This window comes from Sceloporus occidentalis, unplaced genomic scaffold (genome assembly GCF_023333645.1).
Source record: "Sceloporus occidentalis isolate IW3139 unplaced genomic scaffold, rSceOcc1.0.p SCAF_2, whole genome shotgun sequence".
Taxonomy (NCBI): domain Eukaryota; kingdom Metazoa; phylum Chordata; class Lepidosauria; order Squamata; family Phrynosomatidae; genus Sceloporus; species Sceloporus occidentalis.
Genome location: NW_028316982.1, coordinates 127738045 through 127761892, shown reverse-complemented (window position 1 = coordinate 127761892; position 23848 = coordinate 127738045). Strand labels below are relative to the sequence as shown.

General features: G+C 43.0%; 1 protein-coding gene across 8 annotated transcripts in view; it reads right to left on the bottom strand.

The window, feature by feature from the left end:
* Positions 1–7676: 7676 nt before the first annotated feature.
* LOC149319007 (WASH complex subunit 2A-like) overlaps positions 7677–23848 on the bottom strand; it is a 174022-nt gene continuing 157850 nt past the window's right edge. For 3 of the 8 annotated variants that reach the window (XM_089510913.1, XM_089510915.1, XM_089510916.1), the window contains 3 exons: positions 18638–19237; positions 17480–17651; positions 7680–8876 (listed from right to left, as the gene is read on the bottom strand). In XM_089510913.1, the coding sequence (XP_089367039.1) occupies positions 8740–8876; positions 17480–17651; positions 18638–19237 (909 nt within the window). In that variant the 3' untranslated portion in view covers positions 7680–8739. Of the gene's footprint in view, positions 8877–17479; positions 17652–18637; positions 19238–23848 lie in introns of all 8 variants that reach the window. The other 5 variants (XM_089510910.1, XM_089510912.1, XM_089510914.1 and 2 more) reach the window with 4 other exon arrangements.

The window sequence follows — 23848 nt, the reverse complement described above, 5'->3', positions numbered from 1 at the left end:
GCAGCAGAAAACGAGCTTTATCCTCAATATGACATCCCTTCAATATGACACACAAAGTTCCCTAAACCACTCCACATAGGGAATGGTTTCCAGATGTTTCACCATTCTGGTTGCTTTCTTATAGACACACTCTGTCTTGTCCATATCCTTCTCGAATTCTAGTGACCAGAATTGGACACAAAATTCCAGGTGTGGTCTGACCAAAGCAGAATAGAGTGGCCCTAATACTTCTCTCAATAAAGACACTATACCCCTATTGATGCAACCTAGAATTGCATTGGCTTTCTTAGCTGCCGCATCATATCACTATCTCATATTAAGGCTGTGGTCCACTAAAACCCCTAGATCCCTTCCATCAAGCCATGTGTCACCCATCCTATATCTGGATATTTCATTGTTACTACCTACATTTCTCCCAGTTAGAATTAATTTTGTTGGTTTTGCCAATGCTTTCTAATCTGTTAAGGTCATTTTGAATTTTGATCCTGTCCTCTGGGGTATTAACTCCTCCTAATTTGGTAGCCTCTGCAAATTTCAAAAGCATGACCTCTACTCCTTAATCCAAGTCATTGATAAAGATGTGGAATAACACTGGGCCCAGGAGAGAACCCTGTGGCACCCCACAGGTCACTTCTCTCCAGGATGAAGAGGAGACTTTTGTGAGCACCCACTGGTCAACCAATTGCAAATTCACCTAACAGTTGCACTTTACTAGCTTTTTTCAAAGGATACCATGGGGGACCTTGTTAAAAGCCTTACTGAAATCAAGATATGCTATATCCACAGCATTCTCTTCATCTACCAAGTTTGTAAATCTGTCTGAGAGAGAGAGAGAGAGAGAGAGAGAGAGAGAGAGAGAATGAGTCTCTCATGACGTTTTTGAGAAATCCATGTTGACATTTAGGATTATTGCATTGCTTTTTAAATTCTTACAGATTGTCTATTTAATGAGGATCCCAACAATTATCGTCCAGTTAGTCTGACATCTATACCAGAAAAGATTCTAGAGCAGATCATTAAACAGAATCTGTGAACAATGCCATAATCACAAAAAGTCAACATGGGTTTCTGAGAAAGAAGTCATGCCAGACAAATCTGATCTCTTTTTTTGATAAAATTACCAGCTTGGTAGATGAAGGGAATGCTGTGGATATAGTATATCTTGATTTCGGTAAGGCCTTTGACAAGGTTTCCCATGACATTCTTGCAAACAAGCTTGTAAAATGTGAGTTAGACAAGGTAACTGTTACATGGATTTGTAATTGGTTGACTGACCTAAGCCAAAGGGTTCTTAACAATGGCTCCTTTCATCCTGGAGATAAGTGACCAGTGGGGTCCCACAGGGCTCTGTGCTGGGCCCAGTGGTATTGGACAAAATTGGGAGCATACACCAAATTAGGAGAAGTAGCTAATATCCCAGAGGACAGGATCAAAATTCAAGATGACCTGAATAGACTAGAAAGCTGGGCCAAAGCTAGCAAAATGAAATTCAACACGGAGAAATGTAAGGTACTGCACTTAGGGCGGAAAAATGAAATGCACAGATATAGGATGGGTGACACCTGGCTGAATGAAACTACATGTGAAAGGGATCTGGGAGTCCAAGTAGACCACAAGTTCAACATGAGTCAACAGTGCGACGCAGCAGCTAAAAAGGCCAATGCAATTTTAGGCTGCATCAATAAAAGTATAGTATACTTCAAGAGAAGTAATAGTGCCACTATATTCTGCTTTGGTCAGGCCCCACCTGGAATATTGTGTCCAGTTCTGGGCACCACAAAAAAGGATGTGGAGAAACTGGAGCATGTCCAAAGGAGAGCGACTAAAATGGTGAAAGGTCTGGAAGCCATGCCCTACGAGGAACGACTTAGGGAGCTGGGGGTGTTTAGCCTGGAGAAGAGAAGGTTAAGAGGTGATATGATAGCCCTGTTTAAATATTTGAAGGGATGTCATATTGAGGAGGGAGCAAGCTTGTTTTCTACTACTCCAGAGACTAGGACCCGGAACAATGGATGCAAGCTACAGCAAAAGAGATCCCACCTCCATATTAGGAAGAACTTCCTGACAGTAAGGGCTGTCCGACAGTGGGACACACTCCCTCGGAGTGTAGTGGAGTCTCCCTCCTTGGAGGTCTTTAAGCAGAGGCTGGATGGCCATTTGTCGGGGATGCTTTGATTTGGATTTCCTGCATGGCAGGGGGTTGGACTGGATGGCCCTTGCATTCTCTTCCAACTCTATTATTCTATGATTCTAACGATGTGCTTAGAATCTTTCCTGGTATTGATGTCAGGCTCACTAGGCAGTAATTGTTGGGATCCTCTTTTTTCCCTTTTTGAAAATGCAGACAGAATTACTCTCCCTCAAGTCTTCTTCTGTTCTTCAGGAATGCTCAAAGATTATTGCCACTTCTTTTACTACCCTAGAGTTTAGTTCATCTGGCCCTGGGGGCTTAAATTCATTTAGATTAACCAGGTACACTGGGCTCTTGGTATCCATGGGGGAGCCATTCTGGATCTTCCCCACAGATGGCAAAAAATTCAGAACCTCAAGTCCTGTTGTTTGCAATGGGCTTGCTGTCTGCGGAGGCTTAAAACTGCAGATGGCAAACCCGCACTTAGTGCGGGCATGCTATATTCCTTACTATCTCTTTACTTACTCTGTGCTGCATTTCCCCTACTGTGTCATCTGCTCCGTTTTCCTCAGGTTGAGCACTCTTTTCCTTTTGTTAACAGCAGGAAGACTAATTGTAGCAAAAGAATGGAAAGTTAACTGAGACGGACAGGTTGCTTACCTGTAATGTTTTTTCTTCGAGTGGTCATCTGCAAATACATACAAATGAGTTGTACTGCACCTGCGCAGTGCTATTTGGAAACTTCTAGAATCACTGGGCAAAGTTAACTGCAACTTTTAGCAATTTTTTTAGCGGTAGCTCCGCCCATCCCTTATAAAGCCCCTGCATTCCCGCTCTTTCCCCAGTTCCGCAATTGACATCACTTAAGCGACATGAGAACGAGCCAATGAAGAGCAGGGCACTGAGGGGAGGACGGGCGGGATTTGTATGTATTCGCAGATGACCACTCGAAGAAATGCCATTACAGGTAAGCAACCTGTCCTTCTTCGTGGTCTCTGCGAATCATACAAATGGGTAGAGACTGACAAGCTTAGGTCAGCGGCGGAGGGAGTGTCATGAGACCCAAGTAAGGTTCAAACAAAGTGCATTTATTTTCCACAATAAGGCTTTGAACCTAAAAAAACTGTGTCAGTCATTTTTGGTACCTGGATAACAGCACTTAAATTATGCAAACATAAGGCACAAACACAAGTAAACAGTAGGTCCTGGTAGACCTGCCACTAATAGTTCAATAAGTAATAGCAGCCTGATATTGAACCCTGAGAGAAAAACAAGCATTAAGTCACGCAAGACTTATGTAAACATGAATGATGTAAACCAAGCCAGTTTGGCTAAAAAACATTCCTTTCAACATGTAAACTATTCAGAACATTGAAAAGTAGTGTACATCAATGTAACCCTGAAACCAATACTGCCCTTCCAAAGGCTGCATCCCGTTTGGCCCTGGTGTCCAGCCTATAATGCTTAATAAAAGTCAATGGCTGGACCAAACAGCAACTTTACATACATCCTGCAAGGGGACCCCAGTCAAAAAAGCGGAGGATATTGCTTCGCCAGTTTCTCTAATTGTCATGGCCAGCCAAGTGCAGGTCTCGGAGGATGAGGAGGAGGATGATGGGGCTCCTCCAGAGCAAGAGGTAATTGAGGATACACCAGGTGCTAATCTTGCTCCAGTACAAGAGGTAATTGAGGTTACATCAGGTGCTAATCCTGCTCTGCCAGAATCCAGCCCTGATCTCCCATCCCCAGAGGAGGATGCTCAGCCAGGTCCTAGTGCTGGTGGGATTCCTCTGGTGGTACAGCAGCCTAGTGGTGACTCTGGGAGGAACCAGGCTTGAAGGTTCCCTCCTAAAGATAACGCAGGGCTGAAAGTGCTGGCAGGCACAGATCCCAGAGAATTGCTGAGAAGCAATTAGCAAATCAGCCTCAGGTGGCATGGGGAAGAGTTTCTTTTACAGTGCACCCGCGCCATACGCGGACTTGAGCGTATGTGCTCAAGCCGCGGGGCGGAAGGGGTGGCGCATCCCATTCAATTGAATGGGCGCGCACGCCCGTTGTGCCCCGCGCGCACCTGTGCCACCGCGCACGAGCCCCATTGTTTCCAATGGGGCTCGAGCATAGGCGGAATTCGCCTTACGCGGAGGGATCCGGAACGGATCCCCCGCATAAGGCGAGGACGCACTGTACTTAATGAGCAGAGAGACACCAACTCAGTGCCAGAGTTTATTGCATGATCCTTTGGTGTGACTGCTGCCTGCACTGGCTCCCTGTATTTTGACTCCTTGTTGCCTTGACTCTTGACTTCGGATTGGACTGGACTATTGCTACCTTCTGGCTGACCTGACCCTGGACTGGACTGACTATTGTGACCTTTGTTATCCTGACTTCGGCTTGGCTTTTGGTTTGCTTTCTCTCTTTCTCCCTGCAAGGTTTGTGGACTACTTCCAGCTCCATAGTTAATTGCCTTCCTTATCAGCGTGTGTCTGTGTGTGCTGGCCGTAGTCCAGGACACTAATGAAGGGAGCAATTGGGATGGATGGTGGTGTTGGAACCTTCCCGTGAATACGCTTTTCTATGGGGTCCACAGCCTCTTCTTCGGCCTGTGTAATTTGGAGGTCCAAAACGTTTCCCATTTTGATGACATGCTCGGCAAAGGTCCGGACATCATCAGTCGGGGAAGAAGAGCCAGGTTGAGAAAATTCCTGAGAAGAGTGTCGGCCTGCTTCATCCGAAGAGCCAGAACCCCATTGGGACCTTAGGGGGGAGCCATGCTGGGAGCCCTCATGGTCTGAATTCGAGACCTCGACAATATCAAGTGAGTGAGGCTGAGTTGCCACGGTGATCGATGGCTGAGTTTGTGCTGGTACCGAGACCTCCTGGGGAGACGGAATTGGTCTACAAGAGGTCGACCTGGGTATTGCTGGGACGGAAGTAGCAAGGCCTAAATGCCAACAAACCGAGTCATGGCTTACCGACATCTAGTACCTGTTGGCCTCACTGTCAAAGAAGTCTGGCTCTTCCTGAAGAAGGTGGCGCAGAGGCTCATGGATCTCAGCCTGGTGGACAATGGTGCGCGGGACTGGAGTCGAGGACCAGTGACCTTCCGAAGAGCTACAATGAGGAGAAGCCGGTGGCAGGACCTCTATCACATCCTTGGAGTGATGCTGGGATGGCCATGGAGACGAGAAAGCAGCAGATGCAGTAGTGGTTCGAACATGAAGAGGCTTGGCGTTAGAATCCTGATGTATTCTATCAGATATGTTGTAACTGTGGATAATGGGGGATGGGATATACTTCAGCATAGGCTTTTAGAAATAGAGATGTGTAGTGCTAAGCTGGGCCAGGTGGTGCTATCTGGTGTCCTTGAAGGCCTGGCTCTCAGAGGCTAGGAATGCAGTTTCATTTATGGGAGAAGAGAAGCTCAGGGGAGTAATGGAGGATGGGAACCAGTGAGGAAAAGGAGGGGTTTTCTTGCGTGGGCTTTTGCTAGGGGAGGAGTAGTTCAGCTAAGGGGGGGGGGATTTAGGCATTGGCTTGGCTGGGAGGGGTCAGTCTCAGCTATGAAGCGAGTGATGTGGAATTGCTGATTCTGGAACTATCAATGAAGTACTGTTGATTTATCAATCAAGCTGACTGGTTGATTGTTCAGGATTCTGGTCTCACACTGACACTCGGTTTCGACGGACATTGAAGGGGTTCTCGATCCTGAAACATGGGTCAACAGTATGAGTTCGGAAGAAGGTCGGTCCTTGAATGAGGATCTACGCTTGACATGAGAATCGCCGGAGGACTCCGTACGAAGCCGCTTGGAGGCCGAATGAGTCCGTGCGCGCCCTTTTATGAGAAGCATGCGGAGAGGCGTTACCCGAACCCGAAGGCTTCTTTGACGAGGATTTAGAACCCTTAAGGGAGCTCGAATCCTTATGGGTTGAGACACTCTTCTTGGAGCCCGAGTCCTTGTGTTTGGACTTGTCCTTCTTAGAGTGCTTGGATTTTTATTTCTTGAAGGCTCCCTAAGACCCAACGTCCCCTTCTGGGACAGTGGCGCTAGGCTCAGTAGAGGAGCCCTGCGCCACAGAAGTCGAAGCGGCCGGTACCGCCTCCGACGGTGCAAGGGCAGGAGCGGAGCGGGAAGAAGGCATAAGTACCTGCTGGTACAAGGCGGCCTTTCAACGGGACTCCCGGTTCTTCCTCGCCTGCGGTGTCAGGGATTTGCACAGCACACAGGACTTCGGATTGTGGGCCTCCCCGAGGTAAAGGAGACAAGAAGAGTGCAGGTCCTGGCCGGGTATCTTGCCGCTGCACACATCACCTTTTTTAAAGGGAGCAGGAGACATCGTAGCCGAATTTGTATCCAGATCCATAGTCAAGGCAGGCCAAATAGTCAACTAAGCAAGGGGTACTTGCGATCGAGGAACGGTCAGATGGTCCGAGGTCAATATTTCCAAAAGTCCAGTGATAACAAGCAATCAAAAGCAGTGAAGTTCTCTCAAGCAGCTAATGCGGCAGAAAAAGGAACTGGGGAAAGAGCGGGAACACAGGGGCTTTATAAGGGATGGGCGGAGCTACCGCTAAAAAGTTGCAAAGTTAACTTTATACAGAAGTAAGGCAAATGGCAATTAATGATAAGTTAACATGTGAAATTAAGGTTAAAAAAGGAATAATTAAGAGGAATGACTATGAAGCAATATGGAAGATATTTGTACAAAAGGTTCTAGTAAAAGAGGATATGGTTTACCTTCACAGAAAGTTACAACTTTGGAGGGGAGAAAACATGAACAAATTAGGCTCTGGTGATGGGGAACACTTGATTATAAAGATAAGTTAATTAGTGATAATTTAGTGAAATTATGAATAGTATATGTTGAAAATAAGATAATAATAAGAATGAAGGTATCAATAATAATTCCATGTATTTTTCTAATTATTGGTTTAGTTAATATTAAATGCTTTGATATGAATAAGATTTAAATAAGGTAATTAAGAATGGGTAATTAATGTGACTTATTACATACTGTATGTGAAATACTATGTATAAGATAATTTTAAATATTATATTAAGTATGTTATATTATTATTAATAATAAAAATATTATTTAAAAAAGAATTACTCAACACCTTCTTTGCCTCAGTCTTCTCATAAAAGGAAAAGGCTCCTCTACCTCAGGAGAATGGAACAGAGGATAGAATATAGGAAATGCAGCACAGAATAACCAAAGAGGTAGTGAAGAAATGCCTAATGAATTCAGGGCTCCAGGGCCAGATGACCTACATGCAAGGGTATTTAAAAAACTGCCAGAGGTAATCTCAGGGCCACTGGCAATAATCTTGAAAAGTCCTGGAGACCAGGCGTAGTCTCAGCAGACTAGAGGTCAAATGTTGTTCCATTACAAAAACAAAACAAAACAAAACAAAAAAGATACAAAGAATTACCATCCTGTCAGCAATACCAGGAAAGATTATAGAGCAGATAATTAAACAGAGTCTGTGAGCTTTTAGAAGGGAATTCCATAATTGCAAAAGGTCAATATGGGTATCTCAAAAACAAGTCATGCCAGATCTTATCTCTCTCTTTTTAAAATAAAATTACCAGCTTGGTAGATGAAGGGAATACTGTGGATGTAAAATATCTTGATTTCAGTATAGCCTTCGACAAGGTCCCCCATGATATTCTTGCTAATATGGATAAGACAAGGCTAGTGATTTGTAACTGGTTCCTCTTCATCTTGGCAAGAAGTGACTAGCAGAGTTCCACAGGGTGTTGTCCTGGGCCCAGTGCTATTTCACATCTTTATCAGTGACTTCAATGAAGGAATAGAGGGTAGGCTTAGGAAATTTGCAGATGACACAAAATAAGGACACAAAATTCCTGCATCATGCCAAAGTTGGGGGTGGAGGGAGGGAGGATGCAGGTGTGGCAACAATTGGCTATCAGAGAATATCCCTCCTTTCCTTAATCACCTAGCACCACGAAAGAAAAACAGCTTTTCAATGGAAGCAGCAGCCACTGTCAAGTTCAGCAAAAGAGGCAGGAGACGGCATGTTTCAGAGGGTAGACTTCTGGATCAGCAGCAACCAACTTCATAAGGCCTGCACTGATTAGTTACACCAACTGAACAACTGTTATTCTGATCCTGTTTATTAATAAACAAAAAGATACACAATCAGAAACAAACATGCGAGATCCAACAACAAAATCAGCTCCAACCCTTGAACTTTCTTTCTCCTTTGGAACTTAAGAATCATAGAACAGAAAATAAAGTAAGAGGACACTAATTTTACAAATGTGATTTGCTAGTATCACTGATTTCTCCTTTTTCTTTTTAGTTCTGATTAATAAAATCTATATTTTGTACAATAGATTACACCAGCAAGGGAATGAACCTACCAATCTACCTATAAGAACAGGAGTGCTAAAGGGTGCCAAGCCTCTTCTTACAATGTTTTGCTTCATTAAGTGTCATGCAGAAAAAATATTTAGATACATGAGTAAGGAGATAGTCAAGGAATATTCACAATTCTATCATACTGGCTGTTTTGACAGGAAAGCAAGGGAAATTATTACTAGGCAGGATAAGACTGTTACAGGTGAGTCAATATGCACATCTTCATTGGCCTTCAAATGCATTCAGTGGATCTTCAAAAGTACTTGATGTTCTAAATTCATTTTTAGTTCCTGAAGGTATCTGAAGCAGTGGTGTCTTTTGGATCAATGTCTTGATATGGCTAGGTGAGAAGATATCATCTAAAGGGGGGGGGGGGGAATGAAAATGAAGATCAGGTACTTGCTAAAGGTGTGAAAGCTATGTGCAGACTCAGCAGAGAGTAAGACTTCACTTAAACAATAACACAAACAGCATTTACTGGCATGGGCCAGAACTTTATTAGTAACAGCTGAAGAGGCTGGCATGACCATGTCAAGCAGCTGCTCAGTGGCACAAGCACCACCACCAATTTTATTTAAATCATTTTTTCTTTGTTTTTTAATTGGGAGCTGGGGTTGTTTAGCCTGGAGAAGAGAAGGTTAAGGGGTGATATGATAGCCCTGTTTCAGTATTTGAAGGGGTGTCACATTGAAGATGTAGCAAGTTTGCTTTCTGCTACCCCAGAGACTAGAAAACGGAACAATGGATGCAAGCTCCAGGAACAGAGATTCCACCTCAACATTAGGAGTAACTTTCTGACAATAAGAGCTGTTCGACAGTGAAACACACCCCCTCAGAGCCTAGTGGGGTCTCCTTCCTTGTAGGACTTTAAACAGAGGCTGGATGGCCTATCAGGGATGCTTTGATTGTTATTTCCTGCATGGTAGAGGGTTGAACTGGATGGCCCTTATGATCTCTTCCCGCTCCATGATTCTATGATTCTATGAAGACGTAAAGAGAAAAACAAATTTCCAAAAAGTTACTGAAATTAAATTAAAAGAGTGACAGGCTTCAGAGTAACAGGACGAATCAGCATGAGTGGAAGGAACAGCAGCACAGCAGAGGAAGTGGAAGCGAAAGAGAGAGGGAAAAGGAAACTTCTTATACAGTTAGACCTTTTTATTCATGTGAGATCCTTTCTGGACACCCCCACTATCAATATGAAAAAATACAGTACTTCAAGTCCCATTGTCTTTAATGGCAGTGAGCCATGTGTGGAGCCATTAGGGCAGTCACATGCATGTGGCATCATTTGGGACAGTGGGGCTTGCAGTCAGCAGATGCTGAAATCCATTGATGGCAAGTCCACAGATGGCAAGGTCCATAAATAAGTATAAGTCTATATATTTCAGCTTACAAAGGGGTAGTAAGTGGGAACGAACTGACATGAGAGCTAATTAATTAACTAATTAATTGACTCAATTTGGTGTGATATAAGGGAAAAAACTATATAACTACATAGTTGATTTATCTACATATTTGATTTATAGATTTGTAAATTTATATAGTGAAACTTGAAATTATGTGCTATTTGCTAATTGCATTTGCTGATCTAATCAATTAATTAATTGGGGAAGTTTACTGATGTGATTAACTGATAAGGATTTTTAATTATTATTATAATTATTAATTATTGTGTTAAGAATCATTTCCTTTAAAACTGGTAAGAGAGTGTTACCTACTGGTACTTCTAAATAGGAAAATCAGTGTGCCAGTACTGAGTGTTGTATATAGTGTATGTATATCAAACAATATGAAGAAGAAACAATGAACTGAACAAAGCAACAATTTAAGTGGTATTGCAGAGGTTATTATATTGTAGAAGGCATTATGTATTACTTTTTTATGATGCTACTGGTATAATAAGAATAAGAGTTCTACAGATATGTGAAGTCGAAGGCTTTCATGGCCGGCGTCCATAGTTTTTTGTGAATTTTTTGGGCTATGTGGCCAAGTTCTAGAAAAGTTTATTCCTGATGTTTTGCCAGCATCTGTGGCTGGCATCTTCTGAGAAGATGAAGATGCCAACCACGGATGCTGGGGAAACGTCAGGAATAAACTTCTAGAAATGGCCACATAGCCCGAAAAACCCTCAAAAAACTATGTCCTACAGATACATTGGAATACTGATAAATAAGTATTGGTAATGAAGTGGATATAAAGGTGAAGGAGGAACTATTTGAAATAAATTAGCATATTAAGAGGAGAAATAAACAATTAGCTGCTGGAGCATGTCCAGAGGAAAGTGACCAAAATGGTGAGAGGTCTGGAAACCATGAGAAAAGGCTTAGAGAGCTGGGTATGTTTAGCTTGCAGAAGACAAAGTAAAGAGCTGATATGATAACCATGCTTAAATATTTGAAAGGATGTCTCACTGAAGATGGAGTGTGTTGTTTTCTGCTGCTCCAGAGAATAGCACTCAGAATAATGGATGCAAACTACACGAAGAGATTCCACCTAAACATTAGGAAGAACCTCCTGATAGTAAGCTGTTTGACAGTGGGACATACTACCCTGGAGGGTGATGGAATCTCCTCCTTTGGAAGTTTTTAAAAAGAGGTTGTAATGCTATCTTTCAAGGGTGCTTTGATTGTGTATTCCTGCATGGCAGAAGGGGGATGGCCTTGAGGCCTTTTCCAATTCTATAGCATAGTAGAATCACAGAGTTGGTAGAGACCATAACAGCCATCTAGTCCAATCTGCTGTCATACAGGACACAGAATGATGATTCCAAGAACCCCAGAACAAACTAGAGAGAGACTGAGCAAGAATTGAATTTACAGTGAGAGGGGTCCATTCAAAGGGTTGCCAATTCTGAGACCCAGAGAACTACTACAATGACCAATGCAGAGAAATGCAAGGCAACAACAAAAAAACGATGTATGAAGGACCACAAGATCCAGGAAATCAAAAGGAAATTTAAATTAAGGACCGGGATACTCTATGACAATAAAAATAGCATAAATCAAGCTCAGGAAGGAATAAAGAGATGCTGGATGAAAAACACAGAAGAGCTATATAAAAGAGATGAAAAAAATGGACACATGGAATGGAGAGCCATATGAAGATGAAACTTAAATTAAAAAAAAAAGAGGTGGAAACAGCAATAACAGAAATTGGAAAAAATAAATTACCAGGAAGAGATGAAATTTCAATTGAACTGATAAATCCACACATACAGAATCAGTTCTAATACTAATATATGCCTCCAGTTATGGAAAACAAAACAATGGCCAATAAATTGGAAATGATCAATATACCCCCCCCCCCGATCTACAAAAAAGGAGACACAAAGACTATAGCAACTATAGGATCGTAGTGCTAATCTCCCATGCAAGCAAAATTATGCGCAAAATTCTGCAACGTAGTCTCCAACCATACATGGAGAGAGAAATGCCAGAGGTCTAAGTGGGGTTCAGGAAAGGAAGAGGCACTAGGGACCTACATAAAAAACATAAAATGTCTAATGGAGTGCACCAAGGAATTCCAAATGAATATAGACTATAGCAAAATATTTTATTACATAGATAATGAAAGGCTATGGAACACCCTTAAAGACATGGGGGTGCCAACACATGATAGTTCTAATGATAAATCTGTGCTTAGGATAAGAGGCTACTGACAGAAGAGAACATAGAGAAAGAAAATGGTTCCCAATTGGCAAAGGGGTCAGCAAGACATCCTTTTGCCGTATCTGTTCAACCTATATGCAGAAACTACAATCTGCCCTCCATATATGCGGACTTGCCATCTGCGGACTTAAACATACATGGATGCTTCCAACTCTATGATCCTAGGAAGGATGGCATTGGCGGAGGAGGAGGAGGAGAGAGAAGAATGAGGAAAAAGAGGAGGAAGAGCAGAGGAGAAGGAGGAGGTAGGAAAAGGAGGATGAGCAGCAGGGCAAAGGGGGGAGCAAGAGGAGGAGGAGAAAGTGGAAGATGTGGGGAAGAGGAGGAGGAGGAAGAAGGAAAAGGAGGAGGAAGAGCAGAGAAGAGGAGGAGGAAAAGGAGGAGGAGCGGCGGCAGCAGCATGACGGAGGGGGGAAGAGGAAGAGGAGAAGGAAGAAGAAGAGGAACAGGAAAAGGAGGAGGAGAGAAGGAAGGAGGAGGAGAATGCGTGTAGCCTCAACCAACCTAAACCAGTGCCACACTTGGTGTTTCGCTGGGGAATGAGGGCGGTGGCTGTTGTGTGCCTTCAAGTGGTTTCTGTCTTATGGCAACCATAAGGTGAATTTATCCTGGGGTTTTCTTGGCAAGATTTGTTAAAGTTTGCACTTGCCTTCCCCTTAGGCTGAGAGAGTGTGGCTTGCCCAAGGTCACCCAGTGGGGTTTCATGGCTGAGTTGGGACTCGAACCCGGAACCTGTGGCAACAGGGAAGAAGTGGAGGAGGAGAAGAGGGGAAGGAAGACTGAAGAAGAGGAGGAAGGAGGAAGGAGGAGGCAGGAAAGAGAAGGAGAAGAAAGAGGGAAAAGACCCCGCAGTGTGTGTGTATGGCATTGGCAGAGGAGGAGGAGGATGACGATGATGGGGAAGAGTGGAGAAGAGGAAGAGGAGGAGGAAGAAAAGAAGGACAAGTGGTGGCAGGGCAACAGGGGAAAGAGGAGAAGGAGAAAGTGGAGGATATGGAGGAAGGAGGAGGAAAGAAAAGGAGGAGGAAGAGCAATGAAGAGGAGGAGAAGGAGCAGGAGGAAAAGGAGGATGAGCAGTGGCAGCAGTATGGTGGAGGGGAGAAGAGGAAGAAGAGGAAGGCGAAGAAGGCAAGGAAAGAGGAGGAGGAGGAAGAGCTGCAGCAGCGGCGACAGGGAAGAAGAGGAAAAGAGGTGGAGGAAGAGCGAAGAGAAGGAGGAGGAGGAGAAAGAGCCACGGCAGCAGTAATGGAGAAGAAGAGGAGGAGGAGAAGAGGAGGAAGAAGAGCTACCTCCTACTGCCTGCAGCAGTGAGAATGGGAGGGGGAGGGAGCAAAGTCCCACTCTCCTCAATGGGTCCTATAGGACTTGAGCATATGCTGATTTTGGTATCCGCAGGAGGGGGGGGGGGGGTCTGGAATGGATCCCTCATGTATATTGAGGGCCCACTGTATTATACAGAGAGTAGACTTGAACACAGAATGAGGAGTGAAAATAGGAGGAAGCAATATCAACCATCTAAGGTATGCAGATGACACAATGCTACTAGCAGAAAACATCACAGACATAGAGGAACTACTAAGGAAGGTCAAGGAAGAAAGTGCAAAGGAAGGCTTACTGTTGAACATAAAGAAAACATAAATAATGACCACAGAGGATTTAGACAAATTCAACCTAAACAATGAGGAAATAGAAATAGTACAGTCAGCCCTTCTTATACACAGATTTTTTTATACACAGATTCAAGCATACACGGTTTGAAAATGTTCAAAAAAAGTATAAATTTCAAATATCAAACCTTGATTTTCCATTTTTTATAAGGGACACCATTTTGCTATGTCATTAAATTTAATGGGTGTTACCAAGTTTGATTTTTAATAAAATTTTGGGTACATGCGGTCTGTGTTATGACCACTGACTGACCCCATAGAGGACCCGCTATTAACCTAAAGGCGGAGAGGCCACATAGGCAGCTCGCCCAGCAAGGGCAGAGCCCTAGAAAGAAAGCTAAAATTGGAACTTTCCATAGGAAGTTTGGGAGTTGCCAAACCAGAATTGCCCCTGCTTGCCCAAGTAAGACAATAGACTTGGCTTCTCACTTAATGAGCCAGTGATCAGCTTAACGACTTAGATGCCCTTCTGAATTGTGTCCTGACCTAAGTGCATTGTGTAACGCATTGCTTGCTCTCGGCTTAACAAAGCCCAAGCAATCAACACCTTTGTCTAGCAGATCCCCAGAACCTCCGGATATGTTTCACCCTATATAAACCCTGGGTTTTTGGACCCTCCTTGTGCTATCACCAGGTTGCAAACTGGTCCACACCAGTTTGAACTCTGCTCTTAGCTCCTGCGGCCCTCTTTCCCCCCACTCCTGTGGCCATGATTCACTGTCCACCCAAGCTTCACCAGGACTTCCCGGAGAAGACTTCTAAGGTAGTATTCCCTAGTGGTGCCTCTCTTTCTCAAACCTATCTCCCGAACTCACCCATCCCCTGCTGTAGCATTGAATGCGTGTGTGTGTGTGTGTTCCCCTTTTGCTGTGTGGTTTTCTCTGTGCTTTAATAAACAATACCCTTTTAATTGGACCTAGTTGGTATCAGCGTCTCTTTCTCTTTTGGTTTGCTGGCGACCTCTGGTATACACTATTGGGACATGATTCCGGCACGTGGTGTTGTTAGGGCCTCCTCTCGGCAATATTTGAGCTAATTAAAATTCCCCTAATTCGATCCTTCCTAACATGGGACTTGAGCATACACGGTTTTTGTTATACACAGGGGATTTTGGAATCAAACCCCAGCGTATAACAGGGGTCCAATGTAAAAGAGTTCTTATACCTGGGATTGACCAGAATGGGGACTGCAGTCAGGAAATCAGAAAAAAATGAAGAATGGGGAAGGTGGCTATGAAAGAACTAGAAAATCCTAGCAAAGGTGAAGGGAAGTAGAAAGAGAGGAAAGCCACATGCTAGATGGATCAACACTATTAAGGAGGTTATGGGTATGAATTTAAATGAACTAAGCTGAGCAATGGAAGATTAAGGAGTCTTGGAGATCTCTCATCCACAAGGTCACCATAAGTCGAGATCCATTCAAAGATGGTTAACAACAACGACCTGGCTGATGCGATGGCCACAAAGAAAAGCACTCTGATGGACAGGATTGAAAGTGGAACAGTCTTTCAAATGAGGTTCTGAAAAGGGCTTTTAACCTTTAGTGGAGATCCCAAGATGTTAAGCAATGAGCTACAGGAGGACTGAGGAGGGAAGCTCCTCTTGAAAGTCCCTATGCATGAGTGTGGAAAGAAATGGGATGGTTCTGGTAGGTTTATAAAATGGAGGCTAAGGCTGCAGTGTGCTGGGATAAGGCATTGGGTTTGAGGGCTGGGTTGAGGCCTGCTTATAAAAAATCTAGGACCTCCTTCATCCCTGTCGTGTGAGGAGAAATTGACTCCCCCTGAGCCCATCTGAGAAAAGCTTTCCAAATGGCCTGCTAGCCTTCACTGCCTCTTTTTTTGCCCCTCCTTTGCTGACTCTTTCTAGCCTTCTAGTCTTGCCTGTTAGCCTTTGCTGTCTCTTTCTTTGCCCCTCCCTCACTGGCTCTTTCTCTGTGCCCACTAGCCTTCCCTGCCTCTTCCTTTGCCCACCTCCTTCCCTCCCTCTTGTCTCTTTCTCTGCTTGCTTGTTTGTCCTCCCTCCCTCTTTCTCAACATCAATGAAAACACAGTAATTAAAACACACAACAGTTTAAAAGGACAAATAAGAGATACACAGCCCACCCTCCATATACGCAGACTTGCCACCTGCGGACTTAAGCATGGGGGGGGTGTTAGCAGAGGAGGAGGAAGAGGAGGGAGAAGGAGAATGAAGAAAAGAAGGAGGAAGAGCAGAGAAGAGAAAGAGAAGGAAAAAAAGGAGGATGAGCAGCGGAAGCGTGATGGAGGGGGGAAGAGGAAGAAGGCAGAAAAGGGAAGAGGAGCAGCACCAGGGGAAGAAGTGGAGGAGGAGAAGAGGAGGAAGAGCGACGATGAGGAAGGGGAGAAAGGAGGAGGAGGAGAAAGCGGAGGGTGTGCAGAAGAGGAGGAGGAGGAGGGAAAAGGAGGCTGAGGAGAGGAGCGGAACAGCGATCGAGGGAAAGAGGAAGGGGAGAAAGGTGGAAAAAGAGAGGGAGGACGAGGAGGAAAAAGAGGAGGAGGAAAAAGAAGAGAAACAGGAAAGGAAGAGAAGGAAGAAGAGGAGGAGCAAGGAAGAAGGACGACGCATGGAGCCCAACCCACCCAAACCAACCCCTCACTTGGTGCTTCTCTGGAGGATGAGGGCGATTGCTAAAAGGTCAGGCTTTAAATTCAGGTTCAGTTCTTCCGTCTTTGCATCACATAGAGGACTCTAGCCTGGTCTTCAGGATTGTATTTAATGCTCTGGAGAGTGTGGGGAAGAGGCGGAGAAGGAGGAAGGAAAAGGAGGACGAGCGGCGGCAACATGACGGAGGGGGAAGAGGAAGAGGGCAGAGAAGGCAAGGGAAGAGGAGGAGGGGGAGAAGAGGTGGACAAAGAGCAAAGAAGAGAAAGGGCTGAGACAGACAGCAGAAGTCATCCATCTTTAAACCGCTTTAACTGCCCTGGCTCAGTGCTATGGAATTATGAGAATTGTAGTTTATTGTGGCACTAGAGCTCTCTGACAGAGAAGACTCAATGTCTCACAAAACTACAGTTCCCAGCATTCCTTAACACTGAGCCAGGGCAGTTAAAGCTGTCTCACGCTGGATTATTTCTGCAGTCTGTTTTGGTCCTTAGAGGAAGGAGGAGGAGAGGGCAGGAAAGAGAAGGGAGAGAAGAGGAAGGAGGAGGAGAAGGGGGAGGAGGAGCCACGGCAGCAGTGACAGAGGAGGCGGAGGAGAGGGGAAGAAGAGGTAACAGAAAGGAATGGCGAGGTTGGCATTGGGGAGGGGGAGGGGGCAAAGTGCCATTGTCCTTAATGGTGGTGTGGCCACATGGCCATGCCACTACTGAGGTCTATAGGTCTTGGGCATATGCAGGGGGTGGGGGGGTGGGGTCAGGAACGGATCACCCGCTGTATACAATTTTAAACGGTCCACATTTAAAATTCAGCATCTGAAGTCACAATTTAAACATTGTCTAGATAAGTGTGCCGGAAGGGACTGGTCTTCAATGCTGTTTTAAATTCAGACAGCATGTTCTTCTGGCCTCCCACAATCTAGGCAGGGGAATAACAATTTGGCTGCACATACAGGTAAAGCATTTACAGCTATATTGCAAGTCTAACTGCTTAAGTTATTTACCTGTGTCCTCATCAAATATTGATTTAGCTTCCATCTTCTTTTTGGCACACTTTTTTTTTGGTTTTACAGCAAGATCAGCAAAGATGTCAACATCATCATCAAACAGATTTGCTTCCATCAAGGTTTTTGCTTTGACAGGCAGTTTGACAGCTTCTGAAGCAAATATATCATCCTTGAACAAAAGAGATTTTCATGAAAGGGCAAGTCTATGTAATGACATATCTTCTTAGAATCACAGAATCAATAGAGTTGGAAGAGACCACAAGGGCCATCCAGTCCAACCCCCTGCCATGCAGGAAATTCAAATCAAAGCAACCCCAACAGATGGCCATCCAGCCTCTGTTTGGTTCTTGGTAATCCAGATGCTTACTGCTCTCAATCTCTTCCTAACTTTTTAAGTCTACTGCATTCTGTTTAGAATTTTGAACTTGGCCATAAAGACATGGATGGAAAACACATTTCTGCCACATTCTTATTAGGTACTTCTGAGACCCAGGATCTCCCACCTACTCTTTGCAAAAGTTCATTGCATGGTAGCAATAACATGAAAAGACAAGGATCATATGAATTAGGATTTGGTCACAGATGTCAGCATAGCAAGTGTAGGATCCCGCAACATGAAATTCACTTCCCTGCCACTCTGATAGCATTTAAAGTATCCATTATTACTATTGGAGAATGCAAAAAGACTTTAAATGTCCTTGAACACTACAGAAAAGCCCATACAAATAACAATAGGCAGTATATGAATTGCCTTTACATAAAACACTAACGCTGCAAGGAGCACTACTTCTTCTTATGAACTCAGAGGAAATGTAATATAATACTTTGCCCATGATGAATCCATTCAGTGAGAGACTATTTTTTTGGGACTAGCCCCTCCATTTCTGTTGGTAAATAAATAATATATCATTCTATAAAATATTAAAAGGATAAGAGAAGAAATTAGTAAAAACGTGTTGAATCTGATTCAGATTTATAAAAACTATCATCCTTACTATGAAGGTCAATCATTTTTAGCAAAGCCTCCATTGTAAATTAAACACTTTATTAGCAAGAAAAATTAAATGCTTCACTAGCAAATTTTTTTAAAAAGTCCAAAAATCTTAACATGAACATCTCATTTTATACTTTGCACAAAAAAGATCCCTAAATTACCTCAAAAATATCTTGGACTTGAGGGTCCTGTTCTGGCTGGGGAGCTGGTTTTAAATCTTTTCTCTTCACAGTTTTTTTAATAGTGGTGAAGAGGTCCTCTTCATCCTCCAAGAAAGAGGGTGGCTTGACTTCCTTTGAAGGCTTTCTAGGCTGGAAAAGGTCTTCACAATTTGCATCATCCAGGGACAATGAAACAGACAATTGCCCACCATCTTTAGGGACCTGCCTCATGTGGCTTTCTGTTTCCACCGTGGCTTTTGGTCCTGAGGCGGCTTTAGAACCAACAATGTTAGCAAAAAGATCATTTGATTCATAGAGGTCATGTACATCAGAGTGGGCTGTTGATTTTATAATAGGGTTATTAGATGTTTCATGATGGTTACTGCTGTTGGCTGGTGGAAGCAATTTGCCTATTTCATTCTTAATAAACAGTTTTCTGTTGGAGGGATATGTTAAAGCTGATGGTGCACAGTTTTCCTCTAAGAAAGCTAGGGATGAACAGTCAGCAACAATCGTTTCATTCTTGATGGACTCTTGAGCAGCTAGTCGCCTAGCAATTCTGGTAGGAGGTCTCCGTTTCCCAGTCATCTTGATTCTGTCCTGCAATTGTAATAAGTTTGATGTCATTAGAATGCAGGATGAAAAAAAAGCACCATTACATTAGATTTAATAGTACAGACAATAATGCCACCTTTTAAATAATAAAAGAAATGTAGCTGAAATTAGCGTGTCTTCATTGTCCTGGACAATGACAACCACCATGAAATAAGGTCTTCTGCTTCTTCTTGCAAATGTTTGGGTTGGGAAAAACAGGTTGCTTATGGATAATTGAAGTTTTTCAAGTGGACATCTGTAAACTTACTTACATGGGTCATTCTTCACCCGTGCAGAGAGCCTCAGAAACTTGTAAAACTCATTTTGGTAGTAGTGTTGTAGATTTCTCTGAATGTTAAGACAACAAACTTGACAAACTGACAGGCGGAGATCCCAGAGATGTGAAACTCAACTTTTCATTTAGCCGGCTTTTGCCTCAGATGGAAATCACTTTCCAGAGATCTGAGAGCCTCGAGCAAATAATAACTTATGGTTTTATAGGTTTCTGGACAAAGGAAACTTTTCTAAATCATGGATTGGCTACAAAAAAGCTAAACATAGAAGATTCATACATCCACTAGATACAGAGATGCATACATTAGAGATCCATTTGGGACTCATGTGTTCGTATTCCATCTTCCCTCATCAGCTTTGTTTAACTACTGATGCTAGGATGTTCCAGCTCTGACATTTCATGTTATTATTAATGATGTCTTAATGCAGGCTCTTTAGGTGTCAGGCAATTAGAAAAACCTTCAAAATGTCATCCTGAACCCTTTTAGCTCATCTATCTTAAAAACACCCTCTCAGCACTCTCTCGCACTGGGCCTCAATTCTAAATTCCTTTCCACTAGCCCATGAGCTACATATATACTGGTTAAATATTGATTAAATATTGAACATGGTTACTACAGTTGAACCATCCTTCATCTTTACCTCAGTTCTAAGTCAATTGCAGCAGAGTGAAATAAAGCAGGATAGATGGGACGGAGGGAAGGCTGTGTGAGTTGAAAAATGATCATGCTAAGAACCACAGCTACAGGCAAGCAACACAGATAGAAGACTGTACAGCTAATTCACCATGAATGGGAAGTGTCATGCCATGGGTGTGCCATGCTAAAATGAAATTAAGAACTGCTCTGCCAAAAGACACATCTGACTGTAACCATGCATTCAATGTGAGATAAATGTTGATAGTTCATGTTGTACTTAGCACACTTCCATAAGAGGGATAACCTTAAGGAAGGTCTGATGTTTCGAAGGGCGGTATATAAATAAAGTTTTTATTTTTATTATTTAAGAAAGTCACCCGAGTTCTTGTTGTCATTGTGTGTCGTCAAGTCATTTCTTATTTATGGCAACCCTAAGGCAACCCTATGGCAGGGTTTCCATGGCTAAGTGTGGATTCGAACCCTGGTCTCCAGAATCATAGTCCAGTGCTCAAACCACTACATCATGCTGGTGCAATTTCACTGTGGAAGGCAGGAGTCACCGAGCCAGCTCATAATGCAAGCTCCATTGCCTTGGAAATTCAAGCCACAAGTCTCTGGGAATGAAATTATTTTGCCCTTTTCCAGACCACCATAAGATATACTTTACATAGCTGATGAGATTTCATTCATTATTTTTTTAAAAAAAAAATGATACAGCCATTCTCACATCTAGGGAATGAAGAGAATGGTCAAGATCACCTGTAGCATCTCTCTTAAAAGAGGGCAGAATGAAGTATTGGAATAAATGGAACTGGGTAACTACCTTTTGGAAGGATAACTTTGTCTCAGTGAAAGAAAAGATATGGAGGATCTAACTTGAGTGTTGTCCACTCATTTGATCTGCGTGCCAATATAATCACTACAAAGAAAGTCTGTGAAAGAAGTTGTGCACTGCATCTTGCCATGGATTCAAATAGAAATTTTAGGTAGCTGAAAAAGAACCAATGAGAGACTTCATCATGATACTAGACCTATATTTGGAGGGTGGAGTTACCCCTTTAGAAAGGCTTCAACAGTAGGATGGATTAACTACAAAATTGCATCTGGGGATTTGACTTTGTGGACATTCCCATTACAGTATATACACTTCCCATGAAACCCAGAATAAATTGTGACTCTAAAAAGTCATTTTTTATTTTCATTCTTTCCTCCTTAACTACTACTCCTAGTTTGGTGCCATCTGCAAATTTGATAAGCATGCCCTGTATTCTTTCATTCAAGGCATTGATAAAGATGTTGAATAGCACTGGGCCAAGGACAGAACCCTGTGACACTCCACTAGTCACTTCTCTCCAAGATGAAGAGAAGCCATTGCTGAGCACCCTTTGGGCTTGACCAATCAACCAGTTACAAATCCATTTAACGGTTGCATTGTCTAGCCCATATTTTACTAACTTGTTTGAAAGAATATCATGGGGGACTTTGTCAAAGACCTTACTGAAATCAAGATATGCTATGTCTACATCATTTCCTTCATCTACGAAGCTGGTAATTTTATTTTAAAAAAACCCAGATCAGATTAGTCTTCAATGACTTGTTTTTGAGAAAACGATGTTGACTTTTTGTGATTATGGCAACCCCTTCTAAATGTTCACAGATTTTCTGTTTAATTACCTGCTCTACAATATTACCTGGTATTGATGTCAGACTAACTGGATGATAATTGTTGGGGTCCTCTTTTTTCCCCATTTTGAGGATGGGGACGTTTGATCTCCCCTCCAGTCTACTGGGATTTTTCCTGTTCTCCAGGAATTCCCAAAGATCATTGTCAATGGCTCTGAGATTACATTTCCCAGTTCTTTTAATAACCTCGGATGTAGTTCATCTGGTCCTGGAGACTTAAATTCATTTAGATTAACCAGACATTCCTCTACTACCTCTTTATTATTCTGTGCTACATTTCCCCAAATGTGTCCTCTACTCCATTTTACACATGTGGAAGTTTTCTGCTGCTCCAGAGAATAGGACCTGGAACAATGGATGCAAGCTACAGGAAAAGGGATTCCACCTCAACATTAAGAGGAACTTCCTGACAGTAAGAACTGTTAGACAATGGAATACACTCCCTCGGGGTGTGTTGGCGCCTCCTTCCTTGGAGGTCTTTCAACAAAGGCTAGATGGCCACCTGTCGGGGTGCTTTAATTATGAGTTCCTGCATGGTAGGATGTTGGACTGGATGGCCCTTGTGATTGATTCCAACTCTATGATTCTATAATTCTATGATTTTCCTTTTATGAGAAGGCTGATGCAAAGAAGGTGTTGAGTAGTTCTGCCGTTTTTCTGCCCCGTTTTCTGTTAGCATTTTCCCATCTTCTCCATGCAATGGCTGTACCATTTCCTTTGTCTTCCTTTTTACTGTTCTTAACCTCTCTAGCAAGCCTCAGCTCATTCTGTGCTTTAGCTTTTCTAACTTTATCCGTACACCTGCTCGCTATTTGTTCGAATTCTTCTTTGGTGATTTCCCCTTTTTTCCATTTCTAATACATGCCCTGTTTAAAATTGAGCTCCGCTGAAAGTTCTTGAGTTATCTATCCCGGTTTCTTGACACACCCCTTTTTTTCCTCCTTATTGGAAATGTTTTAAATTGTGCTTTCAGTCTCTCCCTTTTGAGAAACTCCCATCTGTCCTGAGCTCCCTTCCCTTTTAGTATTCCTGACCATGGGATCACCTCCACTATTTCCCTAAGTTTACTGAAATCAGCTCTCCTGAAATATTGAATGCATGTCTGACTATGCCTGGTTTCTCCTTTCCATTGTATAACAAAATCCAGGAGAACATGGTCACTCCCACCGAAGGATCCTAACACTTTTGCACTCCATTTACTAGGTCATCCCTGTTGGTTAGGATCAGATCTAAGATAGCTGATCCCCTTGTAGCCTCTCCTACCTTTTGGACAATGAAATTGTCTTTGAGGCAAGTTGGGAATTTGCTAGATATTAAAGTTTTGGATGAGTTTGATTTCCAGCAAATATCCGGATAGTTAAAGTCACCCATCACTACTACACCTCTCCTTTCTGAGTGTGTGGTCATCTGTTCTCCAATTCCTCAGTCTGATTTGGGGGACTGCAGCAGACTACCACAATGATATCTCTGTTGTTTCCCTCCCCTTTAATTTTTATTCAGATGCTCTCCAACTGGTTTCCAGGATTGAATCCTGGATCTCTTCACAGATGCAAACTGCAATTCATCATCCTTTTCTGTTTGGCCTATATCTCTTAAAAATGTCATACCCCTTCATTGCTACATTCCAATCATAAGACTCATCCCACCAGGTTTCAGTGATGCCTATAATACTGTATTTCCTTTGTTGTGCTAGGAGTTCAAGTTCATCTTGTTTATTTCCCATGCTCTGTGCTATAGTTTACTCCCACTGAGTAACCAATTATGGATTTTCTTAGATTTATTAAATACCGTAACTTCCATTGTTGGTAACTGCTAGAAAGTAATTCATTCTTGCAGTATAAACCAGACTAGTGTAAGAAATCAGGATAGCATCATCTGCGTAAAGTAAAGGAGGACTGAATATTTCTCATTTCCAATTTTAACTGGAAAGTAGTGCTTGTTTCTTAAGAACTACATAACTGATAAATAAATTGAAAAGGGGGGGGGGGGGTAACCAGCCTTG